At 40.5% G+C, this 23,335-nt stretch overlaps 1 protein-coding gene across 1 annotated transcript; it reads right to left on the reverse strand.

Annotated features, from left to right (window-relative positions):
- Window positions 1–1,011: 1,011 nt before the first annotated feature.
- Window positions 1,012–21,202, reverse strand: znf512 (zinc finger protein 512). Its single transcript, XM_017701038.2, has 15 exons — window positions 20,342–21,202; window positions 20,134–20,183; window positions 19,916–19,965; window positions 19,477–19,655; window positions 17,231–17,314; window positions 16,960–17,073; window positions 15,759–15,883; window positions 14,616–14,702; window positions 14,377–14,475; window positions 10,948–11,115; window positions 8,064–8,258; window positions 5,585–5,686; window positions 5,434–5,496; window positions 4,765–4,863; window positions 1,012–2,024 (listed from the first exon to the last, which is right to left on the reverse strand). The coding sequence occupies exons 1-15, from the start codon at window positions 20,406–20,408 to the stop codon at window positions 1,593–1,595; spliced, it is 1,914 nt and encodes a 637-aa protein (XP_017556527.1). The 5' UTR covers window positions 20,409–21,202; the 3' UTR covers window positions 1,012–1,592.
- Window positions 21,203–23,335: the final 2,133 nt, after the last annotated feature.

The raw sequence follows: 23,335 nt of genomic DNA on the forward strand, positions 1-23,335 counted from the left end.
GAAAGCGTAACTCACTCAACTGAAGTCAACAATCAACTTTTGTGTCTGTTGCCTAGCAACCGACCATACACATACAGATGAAACGTAAACACGTAATCAAAGTAATCAAGCTAGTTAGCCAGGCAGCTAGGTACTGTCACTGATGTACAAAAGATCTAATAAAACTAAAGGTGTGATGAACTGAAAGTGAATAATATTGCGTCAGCGCCCCCTGCTGTTTATCAGAGCGTCGCTGCTCCCCAGTTTCAGTCTTCATTTCCCAAAGTGCACTAACGTTATTCCTCCTAATAAACAGAAACACGTTCAGCTCCGTCTCCTCACCAACATTAACACAGGAAGGTGATCAGAGGGACGGTGGAGATCAAGTCTGCAGCGTCTGGGTTTTTTTAAAGCACATATATATAGATGTAGCGTTATTATGCTGGTTATAGTGAACTCTGCTGCTTGAAAACAATGAAAACAATAGAAACAGATGGTTAAACAGAAGACAAGATGCTCTGAGGTTTATCTTAAAGTTAGGACAGCATTTAGGAGGTTTAGTCTAGTTAGGACAGAATTTAGGAGGTTTAGTCTAGTTAGGACATTTCTGTAATAATGTTTTCTCATCTAGAGTTAATGATGAGACGATGAACTTAAGAGCTGTTGTTCTGTAATAGCTTCTGTCCTAAATTCAGGCCCATCTAAAAGGGTCATGGTGACCAAGTAGACAAGGTAAGATTTCAGACTTAAGAAGTTTCTGTAAGACGGCCCCTGGACCACATTTAATTTAGAAACCAAGTTGTTTGACGGCCACATTATCCATCACATCACTCACACCAGCAGTATGTTCTCCACCAAATTTTGTGTACTGACTCCTGACTCGGCAGTCATGGGCTGGAGGTTAGGGAACTGGCTCTGTAACCGGAAGGCTGCCGGTTCGATCCCCAGTGCTGACGGTCCATGACTGAGCTGTCCTTGAGCAAGACACCTAACCCTTAATTGCTCCCTAGGTGCCGTGGATAGGGCTGCCCACCACTCCGGGCAAGTGTGCTCACTGTCCCCTAGTATGTGTGCGCGCACTAGTGTGTGTATGTAGTGTTTCACTTCACGGATGGGTTAAATGCGGAGGTGGAATTTCCGTTTGTGGGATTAAAAAAGCTTTGCTGCCACAAAGTGGCCTTGGTAGACTGTTCCATTTTGCACCGTTCTCAGCTGCAGGCTAGCTTTTGGAACGCAGCTAACGTTTCCTTAAGTTGTGGACCCTAAAAAAAAAAAAAAGTAGAAAACATATCATCCTCTGAACGGTAGTCAAATCAGTCCTTTGTAATAGTCAGGTTCGTGGTTTAGGCTCAGTGTGTTCCATGCACTGTGAATCGACAGGTTTGGATGATTAGAAAAGTGCCATTTTGCCTTCCCTTCCCCCAAAACACATTAAAATAAGATAGTGTTTGGAATGTGTATCTTGCCGACCAGCCAATTTCATATGTGAAATCACCCTCATGACACAACAGGCACTGTAGTACTTTAAAAGGTCACACATATGACACTGTACACTCTCCGGCACTTTTCCTCAAAGTTGACCGAAGAGAAACACTTCTTATTGTGAAGAAGCCTCACTCCGGCTGAGTGAGGGGCTTTTTCAGAGTCCAGACATCATGACTTTCCGCATCCTCCGCTTCCGACTCACTGCTGGAGCTTCCGCTTCCGCTGCTGCTGCTATGCCCTTCGATGGCACAGTACCCATAGCATTGTTTATCCTGGGTATTCCTCCTGCTTTTCCTGCACTGCCTTTCTTCCTTCCTCCTTCCTTGCGACGTTTCTGGGAGCACTATCTCGCTGGACATGCCCTCTGCAGGGGCCTGGGTGTCCTGCCAGGTGCATGGTCCTTGGGGGAAACGGAGGGCTGGGTTTGGCATGGGAATGCAAGAGACCTCCCTGCTGTGGAACTTGGGCTTGGGCTTGGGCTTCAGCCGCCTGTCAGAGGTGGAGGCCTTGGCCTTGCCTTTGGTCTTTGTCTTGGTCTTTGCGCTGACCACAAACCAGTCCTGGCCACAGAAAAGTTTTTAAATTGTTGTCAGTGACTGTAATATTGGTCAAAAATGTACAGCTTCAACACAAGACACACACCATTAGCCACATTTACATGCAGCCTGATTATCCGTTAATAATCCGACCAACAGCTCAATCAGAATAGAATACGTCTATGTATGCACATCAATCGGAATAGACTAGTTCTATTGAGGCCAATCAGAATATAATTCCTATCTGAGTGATCGAGGTGGGTAATCCTCTAGATAATCTGTTAAATAGAAGAATAATATCCGTGCAAACGCCTGTATCCGATTACATTCCCTATCGGAAAGTTTAAATCCGTTCTACATGTGCGTCGTGTCAAAGTGAGAGTTTATACTGTTCAACACGCCGGAGCAGAAACTGGTCTGCAGAGGAGACGAAGTTTATGCTCTGATCTTTAAAAGATGGTGGTGGGACGGACGTCCAGCTTACGTGTCTCAGAACATGACATCTTCCTCTCTGCCTTCTTTAATAAGGACATGTGAAGGACATTTTCCTGAGTCTGACCTCATTTTAAAGCAGTTAAAAACACACGCACTGCTCACTGCTGCTCATCTCACTCTGACTTGACTCACATGATGCTGGTTGTCGTAATGTCTACACTAAGCGGTTCTCTACGCATATGTGTAATTTTGTATCAGATTACTTGTAGTGAGCATGTAAACGGAGCTTTACCATCATTGTGTTGAGTAGAGTGAGAAACACCTCAGTCTTAATCTACAATCTGAATGTTTTCAATTGGATTGGCAAAAATCTTTGCTTGTAAACACAGATACTGATGATTTCAAAACAGCTCTAATATCTAAACTGCTACGAATCTGCATTGATAAGTCCTATTTGGACAGGATAAGTTTCACATTAAGAGGGGGAATGTACATTTTTTTTACCGGCGCTTCTGTGTCTGAACGCACCATGTCAGTCATTTTTACTGTCTGTGTCCAAACACATCAGTTAAGATTACTGTGCCATGTAGATGAAAACAATACCATTTTCTGTGGAAAAGGAGTTTCTAAAGTATGGAAGCACTAGAAGCAGCATTTTCTTGTGCTTCCTGTAGCTAAAATCAAGCCGTTTTGTACTGTACTCCTCAAGTGTATAACGCAGAACATTAAAACGTAAAATATAAACAGTTGATTTTATGCACTGATAATGACTGCTGGAAGTGAATTGCATAATTAGTATTATGGCTAGGCGTCACTATTTCTAAAATGGAGGGCATAACAAGCTTAACGCCAATTTGTCTTAGAATTTATCTTTTTGTCATGAGGGTGATCATACTAGACAAGGGAGAGTATAACACACACAATGAATTTCAGCTACGAATAAGAAGTCAAACTCCCAGAACAACTCCTCAGAGATCACACGACAAACAAAGCTAATCCAGTTTGCATAGTGTTCTTTGCATAGAAAAAGCGCAAACCAGGGATTAATATGTGGTTGACAAACACTGATATTGCAGTGAGAGCTGGAGAAATATTTCACTACAAACTGGCAGCTGACTTCAAATTGTAAAGAGTGCTTTGATGCTGGATTCACACATTATAAACATGGTAACACAGATGCTCTGTCTCCACTCTGCTGTTCAGGAGGTGTTCATTACATTGTTCTCCACTCTTTTGCTTTCTAATTAACTGCTGTTTGAATCACTCAATAGCTGTGACTCAATACAGAAGCTGAACCCTTCAGAAGCTGCTTTTTAAGGCTGACTGTGTCGCAGGGGTGTGACTAGGCCATCTCATTTTGAAGGCTCCTTCATATTTTCCATGGCAATGAAGGATCTAACCAGTGGATCCTTCGCCAGCCAACATATCCCGAGCTTCATTGCTTGCCGGGGAGGATCCAACATGGTGCCATCAGCAGAGAAGCGAACGGCTGAAGAGACTCTTTAAAATGTAAGTTTAAAATGTAATTGGTTTAAACAGAGTCGAACAGCTAACAAAACAACAGTGAAAAAACATCATCAATATTTGATGGTGAAGCATCTTCAGCTCTAATAAATGAAAAATAAACACCTAAAATCAAAGTTTCTGGCTTCATCATTAAAGAACTTTGAAGAACTTGACTGGAGCTGCGTTTCGTGACACAGAGGTAAGGATGGGAACAGCGGTGCTGTGATGCAAACAGAGAAGTCGCCGTAGGGCAGACTGCCTCATTTCAGTTCAGCCTTTGCAGCCTTCAAAGGACAAACCTTCATAGACTACATCCTTTGAAGAATGCAGTTCCTGAATTGGGACACACCAACAGAGTACATATCTGACCTCCTCACACAAACGATCTGAGTTATAAATAACATGTTTGATAATATCGGAGGGTCTCTGATCACTTCAGAGCTCGATCAGGGGGCCAAAGATCCATTCGTTTCTGCTCTCACACCACAGATCATCTGCTACGTCATTCGCTTTTGATCGAGCTCCTGACCCCAGAAAAACACTTCAGACTGAATATTTGTCACAAGGGTCAAATCAGGGTTAAAATCGGGCAATAAATCATGAAATGAAGACCCAGCTTAAGCTAGCAGGACATCTGGTTAGAGGAATGACACAACGGCTAAATGAAACATAGTTATAAGACCTGCTTCTTAGTCTTTTCTGGACTGAAGGCAGTGCGTATATCAAGTAGCCACTCCCATCTCTCATTTATTTACAACCACATCTTTACTGCTGAAATACAATTAGTTATATGGAGATTCTCCATCAGTGATGTGTCTTTTACCTGGGAATGAACAGAGTTGATGTGGTATTTCACGCCGCTCTCAGAGTTGAATTCTTTCTTACATATCAGGCATTTATACTTCCCAGTGTGAAAGTCCCCCTACACAGACAAACACGCATTCAGCCCAGGTGAGTAACATGCTAAGACAAACCTGAAAACAAATATCAACAAACATGTGAAATCAATATGTCAATTCTAAAAGCACCTTTATTAAGAGACACTGAGGCGCCAGAATGTAAATGCTGCACCATTTAAGGTGGAATGGGAAATTTGCCTAGCTAGCTACCAAGACATCAGCACTACTAATGATTTTTTTTATGCTTGTTTAAAAAAAAAACAAACAAACAAAAAAAAAACACACAAACAACACTGAACTAACATAATACAATGGTTGTCATGATTTTTAACACAGAAAATTCTCAGATTTGTGGGTTTCTTGTGCAGCCACCTTGCTGATTTTTCTTTTTTTTTGTTCTCATAACACTCCGTTTGAAGGACCACATAGCAACACTTCGTCCTACCCCTCTATCTCAACTAGACACCCTATCCCTAGACGTGAAGGTGCAAAACGGAGGGGTAAGGGCTAAGTGTTAGGGGCGAGGGGTGAAATGGGACGGAGCTTACATGTTAACTGAAAAATATGGACTATTATTACAGAAAAGTCTTTACCAGCGTGCAGAGCCCAAGGTGAGCCTTCAGCCCTGACACACTTGTATAGTAGCAACCACAACCCTAGACACAGAGCAATAAACCAAATTTAGTTAGTCACAAAATTATTTAAACAAGTATAATCAATTAAGATATGACATGAGGTTCCGACCTTGTTGGGGCATTGTACTTTTCTTTGCAGTTTCACCTCATTCTTCCACTTTCGCAAGACCTCCTGGCTGAAGGCGGGTAATCCAGGACGGGAGTAGCGCAGCTACAACACAAAAATAAAATAATGAATCAAATCTTAAGGCTACATTCCATCAACTAAAACAGAATGACCAAAATGACCCGTTTCTCCTGATGAACATGAGCCAAGACACGTTTTGACTCATGTTTTTCCCCAAGTTGTTTTCCAATCTGAGACATGATATTGTGGTGCGAGTAGGGCTGAAAGATTAATCATTATCATAATTTTCAAAGTGCAAGAGCTGCAATTTTTAAAAAATGAAAGCCTAAATGATCGAAGAAGTTGTCTTGTGTTTTAAGTGAGGAAATTTACCCTAATAACACAGAGCTTATGAACTGCCTGTAGATAAGACAGACCAATCAGTGGCAACCAAACCTCCATATGTTGTGGCATCACAACCACAACTTACTGGAAGTCTTGCACACTACATTCTGGGATCAAGGTTTAAGCCAGAAAAGATGGATATTTTGGCCAAAAAAACAAGCCTGAATGTAATTTAAATCACAGTTGCAATATTAGTGAGAAAAACTGCATTTACATATTTTCCCCAAACTGTTCAGCCATGGGTCCTAACAATACGCCATACCATAGAAATGGCTTTTTGTACAGGCACAATATCTACCTGTAGTACAGGGTGTGTTTATCCAGCACAGCTGCTTTTCTAGAACGATCTTATCTACAACCCCATTTGTATATGGGGCAGTCATGGGCTAGAGGTTAGGGATCCACCCCCGTGACCGGAAGGTCGCCGGTTCGATCCCCAGAGCCGACAGCACATGACTGAGGTGTCCTTGAGCAAGACACCTAACCCCCAACTGCTCCCCGGGCGCTGTGGATTGGGCTGCCCACCGATACGGGCAAGTGTTTCACTTCACGGATGGGTTAAATGCGGAGGTGAAATTTCCCCTTTGTGGGACTAATAAGGGTCACTTAATCTTAATCTTAATTTCCAAAAAAGTTGGGACACTATGCAAAATGTAAATAAAAACAAAATGCAATGGTGTTCAGATCATTTAAACTATATATTTAATTGAAAATAGAACAAAGGCAACAAATCAAATTTTGAAACTGAGAAATTTCATTGTTTTTGAAAAAATATTTGCCCATTTTTAATTTGATGCCAACAACACATTCCATTAAAGTCAGGACAGGGGGAACAAAAGGCTGATAAAGTTTCGTAATGCAAAAAATACACCTGGTGGTTGACTGGCAACAGATCAGTAACATGATTGCATATAAAGAGCATCTCGAGGTGGAGTATGTCAGAAGTAAAGGTGAGGAAGGTTCACCACTCTGTGAAAGCCTGCACCAACAAATAGTGCAATAATTCAAGAAGAACGTTTCTCAACATAAAACAGCAAAGAACTTCTGCTTTTCATCGTCTACGGTACATAATATCATTAAAAGACTCAGAGAATCTGGAGAAACCCCTGTATGTGAGGGATGAAGCCAGAAACCAGTATTTACTGGTCGTGATCTTTGGGCCCTCAGGCAGCACTGCATTAAAAACAGACATGATTCTGTAGTGGAAATCGCTTCTGAAAAACACTGTCTGTGAAAACAGCTCATCACTGCATCTACAAATGCAAGTTAAAACTCAAACACAAAGAAGAAACCAAATATAAACAGATCCAGAAATGCTGCCACCTTCTCTGGGCCTGAGCTCACTTAAAATGTAGGGGAAGTGGAAAAGTGTCCTGTGGTCCAACGAATCACCATTTGGAATTCTTTTGGAAATCATGGACACTGTGTCCTCCGGGCTAAAGACTACTCAGCTTGTTATCAGCATACAGTTCAAAAGCCAGTATTCATGATAGTATAGGCTGCATTAGTGCATGTTATAGCAAAATATGCTGCCATCCAAACAACATCTTTTTCAGGGAAGGCCTTGATTAGCAAGACAATGTAAAACCACATTCTGCATATATTACAGCAGCATTGCGCCGTTTTTTATAAGAGTCCAGGTGCTAAACTGACCTCCCTGCCACCCAGACCTACCCGTCACCTACTGAAAACATTTGATTGAAGAGGTGGTGAAACACAGCGGTAAATATGACCCTGTCCCAACTTTTTTGGAACATGTTGTTGGCATGAAATTCAAAATGGGCATATATTTTTCAAAAAAACAATAGCATTTCTCAGTTTCAACATTTCACATGGCTGCTGTTGGAAGAAAACCTTGCGCCTTCATTTTTGTCCACTTTCAGTTTCTGACATAATGTAAAAATACCTGCTGGCTTTTATATTGTGTGTTAATTTCATGACGGATGAACGAAAATAAATGGACAAAAACAACTTGGAAAAAATTCTGGTTCCATTGACTTACACTTGAAAGTAATGCAAGTTCTTCCGTCTCAAGTCAAAAAGAAAATAAGAGTCATGGTAAAACCTTCTGGAGTACCTTTCTGTCATCAGGAACCAGGTCTCGCTGCACCTTCCTCTTGGGCCACTCCTTCAGCAGCTCCTGATTGGCAATTTCTCGAAGATGGAAGATGGCCACCTGAGCTGACAAACGTTTAACCCTGCCACTGGGTACATGCTCTGCGTTGGGCTCCATCTGGGCCCTGACCTCCTCGTTTGCAGCCACCTGGGACGCCTGCAAGAAACATGATCAAGAGCAAAAATTTAAAGCCCATGTCATCAAGACTGCTCCGTGGCTCCTGAAGTTACCATTAGTAACCAAACTTTGCACTATGGTTATTATTTATCTCAGTGTCAAGGTTTGATCAGCTTTTTAACGTAGACCTGTTTTTCTAAAATACGCAGAAAACCTATTAATATCAATTATCATGTAAAGTGATTATACTGGTGTGGTTTTAGTCGGTATCTGCAGGTATGGGGAGATGAAATTTAACACGTTTTTAATGCTACTCAGGAGACAAAATCAAGACCACTTCCGCCAAAACAAAATGTCAAAACGCACACAATGACACCAACGTTACATTTACGGACTTTACCATAAACATGTGATTCCTGTATTTTCAGATGAGCCAATACGCCAAACAAAAAATTAACAAACAAAAATCTCTTTTCTGCAATTTTCTCAGAATCATGACACATCTCTGAATTCACTCTCCAATTCTTCCTCTGTGCCAGCTTCTCCCTCAGCTTCTTCAGCAAGCTGATCAGCAACCTTCTGCAAGTTGATTGACACCTGGAGCAGAGTCTGCTTCTTTTTTCAGCTCTGACTGTTGACAATTCTTGACAGCTTTGTTATCGTGTGCAGATGCCAGAGCACCTCTGCTCCAGGTGTCAAAAAGCACAATGTATAGACGTAACTAGTAGTTGCTACATAGTAATATTAATGGTTTATTGATTTAACGGTTTATTGGTACCTTCTGATCAAGTTTACTATTACAATTTTCACACATTTCATTTCTTTTTACTACCCAACTTCCCAATCCCTGATTTCTGTCTTGGTTCAGCTACACTGTAAATGAGGGTCTCCCTTGATGTATTCAGTTTAAATAAAGGTTGACTGATTTTTAAAAAACAAAATGTAACTAAATAAAGCCTGCAAAACGCAGCACAAATGATTGTTTTAAATACAAAAAGGACACAGGTAACAGCGTGTTTGGTTAGAAAAGTACACAGGAGGGCTAGAATTCAATTTGCCAGCCAAACAGAATGCACATGCAAGCCTCATAAACTTACAACCAGATTTCCAAAAAAGTTGGGACACCTTGCAAAATGTAAATATAAACAAAATGCAATGATGTGCAAATCATTTAAACCCTACGTTTCCTTGAAAATAGTACAAAGACAACATACCAAATGTTGATACAGAAATTTTACTGTTTTTTTTTTAATATATATGCCTATTTTGAATTTGATGCCAACAACACATTTAAAAAAAGTTGGGACAGGAGCAAAAAAAGGCTGGTAAAGTTTATTTACATTTTGCACAGCATCCCAACTTTTTTGGAAATGGGGTTGTACATTTTCTTCGCATTCTTATCTTATAAATAGCTTATAAAAGCATCTGCGAAATAAGCAAAGATGTTGTTTTTCATCAATTTCCTCAGAAACAATTGTGCAACCACTGTAGGGGATGCACAGGCATGTTTGAGAGATAATTACCAGTATTTAAAAAAAATAATGGCCATATGAGTGAAGCACTGTGCTGTAAAATGTTTTACAGATATGTATCCTATAAGATACAGTACTAAAATTTCACCAGTTTACCCGTTTGTGTTAAACCTGCAGTCTAAAACCCAAAATCATTAATAGTGCATTACATCATTAAAAATGTAAAAAAAACTATTAATTTGCCCGTTTCATTATTCTTGCATAATGCAGTTAAAATAAGTTCAGTTAAGAGTACATTTGAAGGTGACTGCCATGGTCATGAAACCATTATTACAAAAGTCATTCAAAGCTTTCAACTGCCTTTCTGTCCATATACATTAGGGTGACTCTACAGAAATGCTCCTTTCTGTGTATCTAATGTTTATAGAGAGACTGAGAAACATGTTAGGATTACAATATATTTAAATTTTAAAATAAAACAATGTTATTTTAACAACAATTACACCTTCTTGAGCATCAATTTAGCAATATTGGTTAAATCAATTATATAGAATTCCAAGCACAGAAGTGCCCATCCTTAGTCATGTGTAAAGGGTGAGGCTATGTTTTGCAAAAAACACATTTTAAGTGCAATAATCTATACATGACTATGAAATACATAAATGACAAAAGAAACACCAAACAAATATTAAAAAATATATAATTAAAGTTTTTGTCCCGTGTCACTGTTGTTATTGCGTAACAAAAAAACTTTTATTTTGAAATAAAAGTCACACTGATGATGTCACTCACACCTTTGACCTGTTTTCTGAGGATTTTCAGTTCTCAGAGATTTTCTCATTTAGCTCATGATTTCATATGAAGCTTTTAGCTGACGTCACTGGTGAGACCGACTTTATTCTGATATCGTTGCGAAAAAACAGAACACAAATGCATTAAATTCCATATTTTAGTGGATGTTCCATGAGTGACAGTGTGTGGTTTGATGTTCTGTAGCAACCGTTTAGTAAAATGCATTTTTCATAAAAAATGTCTCTGGTGTTTCCTTTATGTGTAACATCAATGAGGATCAACTCTGACTCCTATGGACTGACAGAAAAGAGGGGGTTTCTGTAGAACGACCCTTTATTGTTGTTTTACAAGCTATAAAGAAAGATGTGTTTTTGTGATTATAGTAAATGTATCTTATTTCAAACGTAGATTGCAGTTTATTTTATTCTCTGGTCAATTAGTATGAACTAGAGAAGGCAGCTCACCGGTCCATGCTCAGACTTGAGATGGTATTCCAAGCCTGCTCTCGAGCGATAAGGCTTCCCACAGTGCTTGCAGTTCATAAGAAGCTTCTCCAGCTCCGATTCCTCTTTACCACATTTCTTCATGTGGTACACGTAGCCCATTATACTGGTGAAGCTGCCAGTGCATCCCTGCAGCAAACAAGAACGGCAAGTACAAATACACAGATGAGAAATTACATTACATCTAAAGACATTTCGGTAGAATATTTTGTGTTCAATCAGCTAAAAACTTCAATTGTATCCTACTGTCAAACAAGCTGCTCTGTTGAACTACACTGTGTGCACAATTATTAGGCAAGTGAGTATTTTGACCATATCATTTTTAGGCATATTTTCTAACTCCAAGCTGGATAAACTTAAATGCTTAATGGATTTAAGCATAGCAGGTGATGTGTATCTGTGTAATGAGGGAGGGTGTGGCCTAAGGAGGTCAAGACCCTATATCAAGGTGTGCATAATTATTAGGCAGCTTTTTTCTTTAGGCAAAATGGGCCAAAAAAAAGATTGAACTGACTCTGAAAAGTTTAAAATTACCAAGTCTCTCGGAGGGATGCAGAACTCCTGAAATTGCTAAGATATTGGGGCGTGATCACAGAACCATCAAACGTTTTGTTGCAAATAGTCAACAGGGTTGCAAGAAACGTGCTGAGAAAAAAAAGACGCAAAATAACTGCCAAGGATTTGAGAAGAATCAAGCAAGAAGCTACCAGGAACCCATTATCTTCCAGTTCTGTCATATTCCAGAACTGCAACCTAGCAATCAAGAAGTACAAGATGTTCAGCGCTCAGAGACATGGCCAAGGTAAGGAAGGCTGAAACCCGACCACCACTGAACAAGACACATAAGCTGAAGTGTCTAGACTGGTCCAAGAAGAATCTGACGACAGATTTTTCAAAGGTTTTATGGACTGATTAAATGAGAGTGACTTTTGACAGACCAGATGGATGGGCCCAGGGCTGGATCAGTAACGGGACAGAGCTCCACTTCGAGTCAGACGCCAGCAAGGTGGAGGTGGGGTACTGGTATGGGCTGGTATTATTAAAGATGAGCTGGTTGGACCTTTTCAGGTTGAAGATAGGCTTGGGAGTTGATTTTGAGCCCATTGCCAGTTTTTAGAAGACACTTTCTTTAAGCAGTGGTACAGGAAGATTTTTGGTACCTGATTTTTATGCAGGACAATGCTCCATCACATGCATCCAAGTACTCCTCTGCATGGCTAGCCAGTAAAGGCATTAAAGATGAAAAACGTATGACATGGCCCCCTTCCTCACCTGACCTGAACCCAATTGAGAACTTGTGGGCAGTTCTTAAAGGGAAGATTTACAGTGAAGGAAAACAGTACACCTCTCTGAACACTGTCTGGGAGGCTGTGGTTGCTGCGGCACAAAAAGTTGATCGTCAACAGATCAAGAAACTGACAGACTCCATGAATGGAAGGCTTAGCATTGTTATTGAAAAGAAGGGTGGCTGTATTGGTCACTAATTTTTTTTTATTTCTCAGAAATGTTCATTGGAAAGCTTTGAGTTGTTTGTTTATAATTCTCACTTGAACAGATGAAAATAAAAAAGTGAGATGGGAAAATGTGTTTTTCATTTAGCTGCGTAATAATTCTGCACCATTATAGTTGCCCAATAAATGTGCACATATAGATATTCTCCTTAAAAAGCCAAAACTTCAGTTTATTTTTCTTAAACATTCATGTTTGAGGTTTATTAACATTTTGGATTAACCGGGAGCACTGTAGTTGGTCATTAATAAAAATAATCCTCAAAAATAAGACTTGCCTAATAATTGTGCATAGTGTATTTCAGTGTTAAAAGGAATGTTCTGGCAAAAAAATCAGAATTTTCCTTTTATCCCAGATGTAGTCAGTCAGCCAAGACATGTTTGGTGGCCAAATTTTGGCAAAATTGGTTTAGTGCTAAAGCTATGAGGCTAAGACTGCTGATAAACAATGTCAGTCAACATACATTCAAATTTCTTCTGCAAAACATCCACAAAAAATCTCCCTAAACCCATTCAAACTGCATCCAGGTAACGCATCTATATTGTTTGGTACACATTATGCAACAGCTAGTTCCGGTCACGCAAGCTGATTGGTTGCTAAGCAATGACTTTGACAGCTGTAGGAGACGTTCAAGCCATTTGAACGTTTTTACTTTTTACTTTGCCACAAACAAAAAACAGACACTATTAAGATCGCATGTGACCGACAGTTGATTTGGCTGGACTCTGAAGATGAGACGACACTAAATTCGACCAAACTGTCGTCACCACTGAGCAGCTTTTCAGTCGGCAGCTGTGACAGAAGAAACGCTAAACAACCTGGAATCAGCCAGAAATGAACCCAATACCATTCGCCAAACTAAACGGGCTGTAAGAAGCTTTACAGAATGGCTGGAAACAACACAAAAAAACAGCATTAATACTGATCTGAAAAAAACTGACCAAACTGAGCTGAACCTGATATTGGGTCAAAACGACATGTTTGGCAAATGGTGTTGGGTTCATTTCTGGCTGATTCCAAGTTGTTTAGCTGTTCTTCGCTTACAGCTGCTGACTGAAAAGCTGCTCAGTGGTGATGACAGGTTGGTCGAATTTAGTGTAAGGAGCTGGAGAACAAATGGCCAGCTGTGCAGCGAGTGGGTGGAGCTCGTTACTCTGACATAGCAACAAGCTGATCGTTAACAAACTATAATGTGGAGGAAGGAACTGAACATTAAAACATATTAAACACCGCGTCCACGGCCCAGTTTATTAAATTCTTCATCTATTGAACTGTTGTATAAAAACAATAGAACACTCTAGGTTGTGTTACCCTCAAGTACCTGCTCTGTGAGGGTCCATGGGGGTCCTGACCACTGAAGAACAGGGTAACAAAGTATCAGAGAAACAGATGGACTACAGTCTGTAACTGCAGAACTACAAAGTGCACCTATATAGTAAGTGGAGCTGATAAAATGGACAATGAGCGTAGAAACAAGGAGGTGGACATAATGTTATGCCTGATCTGTGTACATGCAATCCCTTAGCTGCTACATACTTTTTTTTTTAATTACACAGGCTTTCCTTTAATATCTTGCATTTTATATTTTGTAGTAGCTTAGATTTTTAGTTTATTCCTAGTTTAATCTTTTTTGTTTATGCACCATTAGGACTGCTGCCCAATTTAGCTGTACTGTGCAATAACAAAATATCTTGAATCTTGATTGTTGAATTCTTGAATTATATTTTGTTGATAACATATGCTAAAACACTCACAATTCAGTGCTGGGAAATCTGGCTTTAATAAGTAGAAAATGTAAATAAAACTGCATACCGATGGAATATCAAGTGTTCTTTATCTTTTAGCCTTTCTTTATTTATGTGATGCATGCCAAGTGAATACCTCCTTTGAGCATTTTAATTTTCCCAGCCTCTTCAACACTTTTCTTAATTTCTCTTTCACTGCCTGGTCGTCGAATCCATTCCCGTCTTCTGGGGTGGGCTAAACCACAACAGTACAGGTAAGACAAGATTTACAGTAGCTGAACTACTACTATCATTATAAATCATCATCACCACAAAACATCAATTATACACCTAAAGTACTCTAAACTAAATAAAAACTCAACTGAAAAAACACACCAGCTTATTGTGGTCAGCCATGAGGTGGTACTTCATCCCAGTTGAAGTCTTCAGTTGTTTTCCACAATGCTGACATGTGAAGTAATGCTAAAATAATAAAGAACAAAATCAGTTTCAATAACAGAAAACTCCTAATAACTATTTATACAAAAGTTAGTTCTGGCCAGGCAAGCTGCTTGGTTGAGAAGTGTTCTAATCATTTTTAGTTCCAAGTGTTCCAATCATGTTTTTTTCACAAACACCATTGCTCCGCTGAGACACCGTTGTTAAGCAACGACTTTGACAGCTGTAGGGGACGCTCAAGCCATTTGAACGTTTTTACTTCTTACTTTGCCACAAACAGAAAACACACTTTTAAGATCACATCTGACCGACAGCCGATTTGGTCTGACTCTGAAGATGAGACAACACTAAATTCCCAAACTGAGCAGCTTTTCGGTCGGCAGCTGTGACAGAAGAACAGCTAAACCTGGAATCAGCCAGAAATGAACCCAACACTATTTGCCAAACTAAACGGGCTGTAAGAAGCTTTACAGACTGGCTGTAGCAAAACAACATTAATACTGATCTTGAAAAAACTGACCAAACAGAGCTGAACCTGATATTGCAGCAGTTTTATGGCTCAGGCTGATTTGGTTAGACTCTGAAGATCAGATGACACGTTTGGCGAATGGTATTGGGTTAATTTCTGGCTTCAGGTTGTTTAGCTGTTCTTCTGTCACAGCTGCCGACAGAAAAGCTGCTCAGTGGTGATGACAGTTTGGGAATTTAGTTTAAGGAGCTGGAGAACGAACTGCTGGCTGCGCAGTGAGTGGGCGGAGCTCGGTACTCTGACGTAGCAAGAAGCTGCTCGTTAAGCAACTAATTTGGAGGAACGAACTGAACATTAAAACACAAAACGCTGCGTTCACGGCCCAGTTCATTCATTTCTTACTGTATTTATTTAACTGTTGTATTAAAGCAGTAGAACACTCGAGGAGTGTGTTATCACCAATAATATCACGGCTGTGATGATCTACGGCCACCGGCAACGCAGCTGTGATGGTATTTTGTGATACACTCCCTCTTGGGTTCTACTGCTTAAACAACCCACATAGATTCATTGGTAAATGATTTCCAGTGAGAACTACTGCATTCAGGTACCAGTTTGCAGGCCGCCATGTGTTTCTTCAGGCCCTCCACCGTTTTCCTTCCAACACTTTTGCATTTGGGACATGTGACTCTGCCCTTAGCCAGAATCTGCAGCTGCCACCTCTCCTCTTGACTTCCTGCCAAAATATAACAAATAATCATAGTCTCATAAACCTTCATTTAATTTACATCACCAGTGTGGAAAACAAGGCTTTGTTCACACAGCAAGTAAAAGTGGCCCAAAGTCGATCTTTTTCTTCATTTGTGACAAAGTTGTGTGTCCTTGTGAACAGATAAATATACTGAATCTGACATCATCTATATCGATTTGAGACACTTTCATATATGGTACTGAAATCCGATATAGATCTCAAGTGCTGCGACTCTAAACAACCAGATCACAATTTATGCAACTTTTACGTCAATCCAACTCGACATTCACCATAATTTTGCGCTGCTGAGACCTAATAAACATTTGGGCTGATGTTTATGTACTAAAAAATTTGGGGAGACTTATCAAAACCGTTCCTTGTTCGAAAAGAAATGTCCAAATGCAGCCGTAGGAAAGCGAGACTCGGCATCAAAGAACAGTTTTAAAAGTCTGAAAGCAAAGTTTAAAGAAACAGAGGAGGCAAACCAAAGACAAAACTGCGCCCTTTTTACAGCGAGCTGAACACATTCTGGGTGATGAGCCCAGCTGTCAGTCAGTGAAGCTTCATGACGGCTCATGTGATTCTGGTGAAGATGAAGCTGGTCCTCCGGGAGCGACTGGCATTCATTGGAGGTCGTGATTGTTTCCCTCTGGATGAGCCGCGTGAAGCAGCGTGACGCTGTTCTTTTATGCATGCGGGTCAATTTAGGAGCTGATTTGTTCAGACTGTCCCATACAGATCACATTTAAAAGATAATCTGAACACAAAAAAATCGGATTTGTTGAGAAAATCTGATTTTTACCTGCTGTGTGAATGCTGTCTAACCATAGGTTTCACCCAAGAATACTTTGAGAAAAAGCATTAGACAGGCTACATACTCTCATATTGGCCAGGTAAAGGATATAATGCGAACTGTTTACCATAACTGCACATCCTCATGCTGACTGGTCACACCTAGTTTTCACTTGTTTAGTCACATTTTGGTAGCATTTTTGGGTGAAATATATCTTTAAAAACTCTAAAAACACAAAGTGAAAGGATTCTGTGATCATTTCCTTCACCTGGAGGATAAACTGGAGCCTCTTTCTTCATGTAGGAAAACGAACTCGGGGCCACAGCACTGCTAGTCGCCGGATTCCTCTGTGTATACTGCGCTACAGGAACTATGACAGGCACTGAAGGAGATAAATGTTGCCCATAAATTTGTAATATACCTCTTCGAAAAAGGGTCTGATTATTTTATCCTTTTAACCTGAAATAAATCATTTACAGCAATGGTAAGACAAAGTGAACTTGTTGGAAATATTAAGCAAGGCATGAAATAATGAATACCTGTCTGTTTCACTTCCTCTATATACTTCTTTAGCGAGGTTTGGCCCACTTCCTCCATTTTCCGCTTCTTTTTCATCTCAAACTCTGGATATGACAGAAAGTAATATAGTATGTCTGAGTTCAGATCCACCAGCATTTTCAGACAAAACTGACAGCTTCAGTTTAAACCTTCTCCCTATCAGACATGTAAATCTACTGCTTTAACACTGTGACGAAGATTTTTGCTGTAAATTGGCTCGTAAAGCCAAACACCTCGTAAAGCTTTATTGTAAATAAAGAATATTCTCAGAGATACTACGCTGTGTGCTTCTAAATTTTCCTTTGTGCTGCTGAAGTGCTACAGATTCTACCCAATGGCATGAGCTGAATGTTTGATGGGCACAGCAACGGTTACTAATGGAGTTATTGGTAGGACTTATCAGAATTTTGGAAGCAGTCAATTGTATGCTTTGTACATGCATTAAAACTAAATATATATATATATATATATATATATATATATATATATATATATATATATATATATATATATATATATATATATATGCAGAGAATGTTATTGAGAATTTAGGTGATTGCATTGGCAAAAAGCAGTAACTGTATATATGAGGTAGGGCTGACCCTCTGCTCCAGAAAGCAGGCTGATGCATTTTGGTTTTGTCCAAAGGAACTAGCTTTAACCAAAGGCTGTTATCCTATGGTTAAATATCTGGCCCAAGGACATAATACAAGTTCTCAAACTGCTGTACTGCTACCACCATAATAATATACAACCTCACTTCCAAATAAGTTAGGATGCTGTGCAAAATATAAATAAGACCAAAATTCAATGATGTGCAAATCATGTAAAGCCTATATTTAATTGAAAATAGTGTGTAATGCTAAAAAAAAAAAAAAAAAAAAAAAAACACCTGGTGGTTGACTAGCAACAGGTCAGTAACATGACTGGGTATAAAGAGCATCTTAGAGAGGTAGAGTCTTTCAGAAGTAAAGGTGAGGAGGGGTTCATCACTCTGTGAAAGACTGCACTATCAAATAGTGGAACAATTCAAGAAGAACATTTCCCAACATAAAATAGCAAAGAACTTCTGCTTTTCATCGTCTACAGTACATAATATCATTAAAAGACTCTTTTAAGAATCTTGAGAAAAAAAGAAAAAAAAAAAAAAAAAAAAAAAAAAAAAAAAACAGTATTTGCTGGCCATGATCTTTGGGCCCTCAGGCAGCACTGCATTAAAAACAGGCATGATTCTGCAATGGAAACCACTGCATGGGCTCAGAAACACTTCTGAAAACCACTGTCTGTAAAAACAGCTCATCACTGCGTCAACAAATGCAAGTTAAAGCTCTAAAACACAAAGAAGAAATCAAATATAAACAGGATCCAGAAACGCTTCCACCTTCTCTGGGCCTGAGCTAGTTTAAAATGGACCGAGGGGAAGTGGGAAAGTGTCCTGTGGTCTGACGAATCAACATTTGAAATTCTTTTTGGAAATCATGGACACTGTCCTACGGGCTAAAGACCACTCAGCTCGTTATCAGTGCAGTTCTAAAGCCAGTATTTATGATGGTTTATGGGGGCATTAGTGCACATGGCATGGGTGACGTGCTCATCTGTGAAGGCACCATTAATGCTGATATATATATGATTTGGCAACATAAGCTGCCATCCAGATGATTTTTCAGGGAAGGCCTTGATTATTTTAGCAAGATGAAGTCAAATCACGTTCTGCACGTATTACAGCAACATTGCTCCATATTAAAAGAGTCCAGGTGCTAAACTGACCGGCCTGCAGCCAGATTTGTCACCACTGAGAACATTTGGTGCACTATAAAATGAAAAATTTGACAAAAGAGACCCTGAACTGTTGAGCAGCTGAAATCCTACATCAAGCAAGAACAGGAAAACATTTCACTTTCAAAAATTTAATCTTTTAATCATTTGATATGTTGTCCTTGTAACATTTTCGTTTAAAAATATGGTTTACATGATTTGCACATCATTGCATTCAATTTTTATTTACATTCTGCACAACGTTCCAACTTTTTTGGAAATCTGGTTGTAATTCAAGTGAAACAACTGTGACGCCAATCTATCAGGAACCTGTACAGCTTTCTCCAAACTATCTGTGCAGGACACCATATGATTATGTGTCTCTAGTTCTTCCAACTCCTCTTCAGACAGACCTGCACCACGATATTTCCCAGCAGAAGGTAAAGTGTGTTGGCTGAAATCTGGTGCTCACCTGTCTCCCTCATAATCTCTACACTGGACCCAACTTTTCCCTCCATTATGCATGTAGTGGCATGACCCGTGGCGACGGGCTGACCTTCAGATCCATTCATTAAATTGGCATGAACTACCGAGGAGCACGACGATGCCCCTTCGGTGGAACCCATGGTTACTGGCTGAAGATCATAATACCTGGAGATGTACAGGACAACATGAATGTAATAGTGTAGACATATCAAATTGCCGCCAAACTGGACATATGCAAATGATTGAGGTAGTCTGAGTCTATTATGACATTTTACTCCAAGAGAATTTTAACAAAACAGAACTTTGGTGAAAAGAACAAATCCGTAATCTGCCTTCGGTGAGTTAACGCTTCACAAAATGTCATGTAAAATACCCTGATTACAATTATCTATCAAAAGCTTAGAGTATCAAGCATTTCCACTCACTTTTTTCTGCCATATGTTCTCTTTATCTTTTGGGAGCTTCCCTCCTCATTCTAAGATACAAGAACACAGAATTATGGAAATGGACGGACACAGAACTCAACATGTTCCGAACTCTGACAAAACAGCTGCGGTACGAAGAGGAGTCAAGCCAATGAGGCTTGCCCACTGACCCTTTAATGTGAGCTTAAAGATTAAGATAAGGTGAGGTTTGATCTTACCACACTCCCGCCCGCCGCAACCTCTCTCTCCATTATTTTTGATGGGACTTCTGATGGGATATCAATAAAGGGATCATTTGACAATTATTTCTGAAGACTTTTCAGTTTGTTTTATACTAAATACTCAGAAAGTGATGGGCAAGAGCAGGGTTTATGAGTTGCAGTCAGGGTTAGATGCAAGGTTTTGACACGACCATCAAGTGTTTACCTGTTATTTGGGCCTTCATTTGTGGCCTTGAGGTTTTCCTCTTGCTGGCCACATACATGGCAGACATGTTGGCTTGGAGGCGAGCCCTAGTCTTTTGCTTCACAATTTAACACTGAGACGGACGGACTGGGAGTCTAATACCGCAATGGAGCCACAGGAGAGGCGAGACCCAATCGCGAATTCCTTCAGAATCGCTGTCGGTGCAGTATAACGATACTCGGGTCGAACAGACGATGCCTGCTCTACGCTAACCTAGTTAACCAGTTCATATTTCACTAGCCTAACGTTAAAGAAAACGCGCGGTCGAAACAGATTCAATATGTTTGGGAAAATCTATAGGGTAACATTAACGCTGGACGAACACCCAGCTCAAAAGTCCAGTTCAGCGACGCTGTATTGCAGCGAGAAGACCCGCTGCCACCATCATTGTCAGCCTCTCCAGCCTAAAAGGACGTCTGAGGTAAAACGACGAAAAAACAAATCTTCCCAAATGTGGAAGACAAATGTTCCAAACAAAGTCAACACGTACTTTTACGGCGAGGTAAAACTTCGCTGGGATGCTGCTGCTATTATGTTGTTTCTTGGTGTTTTTGCCCTGACGGTTCGGTTAGCTCGCTGCTAACGTTACTTCATGACATGTCTCCCTCCCCCTCTCTCTCTCCCTCCCTCTCCCTCGACGAACTCGGCTCGCTCTCCCGCCTTCTCACAGAGTTGTGGCAAACGGGCGACACGAACAGACGGACCGACCAGCCATGACTGACCCGGGTTTAGTCCTCTTCGAGCGAATGTAACAGGGATAAACAGACGAGCGGTTCAACCTCGGCGTTTCTCGTCCTCTGAGGCGAAATTTTACCTCACGGCCGTGGCCGCCCCCGCTAGCCGCGCTAGCAAATAAGCTTCGCGCTCGCTTCGTCCTCGCTGAGGGGGGCGGACGTTTCCCGCCAAAAGGGAGCTCGCGGCTCCCATCTGCTGATCTGAGATCAGCCACCGACAGAATCGGGCGGTGGGAGCGCTACGTGTTCTACGACGGCGGCTGATCCTAGATCAGCTGCCGACACGCCCAGGCGCTGCGAGCTCGCCGCTCACGGCTGATCTGGTATCAGTTAATGAGAAGCTCTTTGGCCTCAGCCTGTTCTTTGAAGGCCACGGACGGATCCGAGTAACTAGGCTCACTGAAAGCATGGGGGCGTGGCTAATCGAGTGGCCACACCCATCTTTAGCCCAGACCAGCCATGTAATGACGTAGTTCAGTTCGGTTCAAAGCAATAAAATGCATATATTACCATCAAAACTCATTATAAAACATGTGGAATCTAAACTCTTAATATATGTAAAGAACGATCGTCTTAATTTTTGTGCGTCGTGTTACAAACACCAAACTTTAAAAATAAAAATTAAAAATGATTTTTTAAACTCAAATTGACCTCATTTACCACATAAATTCATGTCTCTGAGCGTATTAAGTGTCATAGATGTCATTTAAAACACGACATTCTTGTATTTATGTAATCTTTAATCAAGCTGTCTGACTTTTGGGCCCAGTCCCATTTCTCATTTTTTTCCCCTACCCCTTGTTTTTGAGTGTTGCCCCTTATTGCTGAGTTACAGGGCAGTGGTTGAGATCTTCCCTCTGAAATGGGACCCTCAAATAAAAAGAGCATCACTTCATTGCTACTAACAGTCACAGCAGAGGAGGGTAAAGTTCAGCTCCTCACGGCTGGGCTTTAATTACATTTAGGGATCATACACCTTCAAAGGGGGGGGGGGGGGGGCAATTATTTATTATCACCCCCCCCCCTAATTCTTCAGTGATTTGAAACTGAAGTCAGATATTCATCAGATCCTCATTCGAACTTCCCGTTCCACCTTAAACGGAGTAGCAGATGCATTCTGGTGCTTCAGGCGTCAGAAATGCTGGAGTATTTAAGGTGGAACGGGAAAGTTAGCGAGACACCAGCACATTATAATCAAATGTTAATGCTCGTTATGAAGAAAAGGAACATCGTATATTGAAACGACATTAAACTGTAACAACTAATGAATTTAAGGTGGAGCTGCTTTTGAGGAAGCACTGAATTTAAGGTGGAAGTGAAATTAAGGTGGAACTGCATTTAAGTTAGCACTGGGTTTAAGGTGGCAGAGAGTTTACACTAAATCTAAGGCAGAACCTCTTTTTATGTAGCACTAAATTAAAGGCAGCACTGCATTTAAGGCGGAACTTCAATGAACATAACAGTAAATGTGAGGTGGCACAGAATTTAAGGTGGAACGCTAATTAACACAGAACTGAATTTAAGGTGGCACAGAATTCAAGGTTGAACCTCTTTAAGGTAGGAATAAAATTAAGATGACACAGAATTTAAGATGGAACTACACTCAAGGAGGCACAGAATTTAAGGTGGAACTTTAATTAACATAGAACTAAAGTTAAGGTGGTGCATAATTTAAGGTGGAACTCTCTTTAAGACAGCACTAAAATTAAGGCGGCACATAGTTTAAGGTGGAACTGAATTTAAGGTGAAACTTTAAGTTACATAGAACTAAATTTATGGTGCCGCAGACCTGAAGGTGGGTCTAGGTGGGTGAATTTAATGTGGAAGTACATTTAAGGTGGCACTGATTTTAAGGTGGGACTGCAATTAACCTAGCACTAAATTGAAGGTGGCACAGAATTTGAAGTGGAACCTTAAATTGGAACTTTACAGTCTTACCATCCACGGTGGAATCTGCAGCATCTGCTTAGCAACATCTTTAAAAACCACCGACAGTCTTCAAGCCAACTTTCATTTTCTAGTTATCTTTATTATTATTAGCGTTACTAATTCTTATTATTCTTATTAAGAAGCAAAATGGATCAGCTCCCACCAGCTCAAACTCACAGCCTGAGCGTTGGTGTTAAGGTGGAACTGAGAAGCAGAGTAATATTACAGCCCCGCCCACGGTAACCCCGCCCACCGAGCTCCCCCTCCACCTAAAGCTCGTCCAGAAGCGACT

The sequence above is a fragment of the Pygocentrus nattereri genome, chromosome 4, assembly GCF_015220715.1.
Source record: "Pygocentrus nattereri isolate fPygNat1 chromosome 4, fPygNat1.pri, whole genome shotgun sequence".
In the NCBI taxonomy this organism is placed as follows: Eukaryota; Metazoa; Chordata; class Actinopteri; order Characiformes; family Serrasalmidae; genus Pygocentrus; species Pygocentrus nattereri.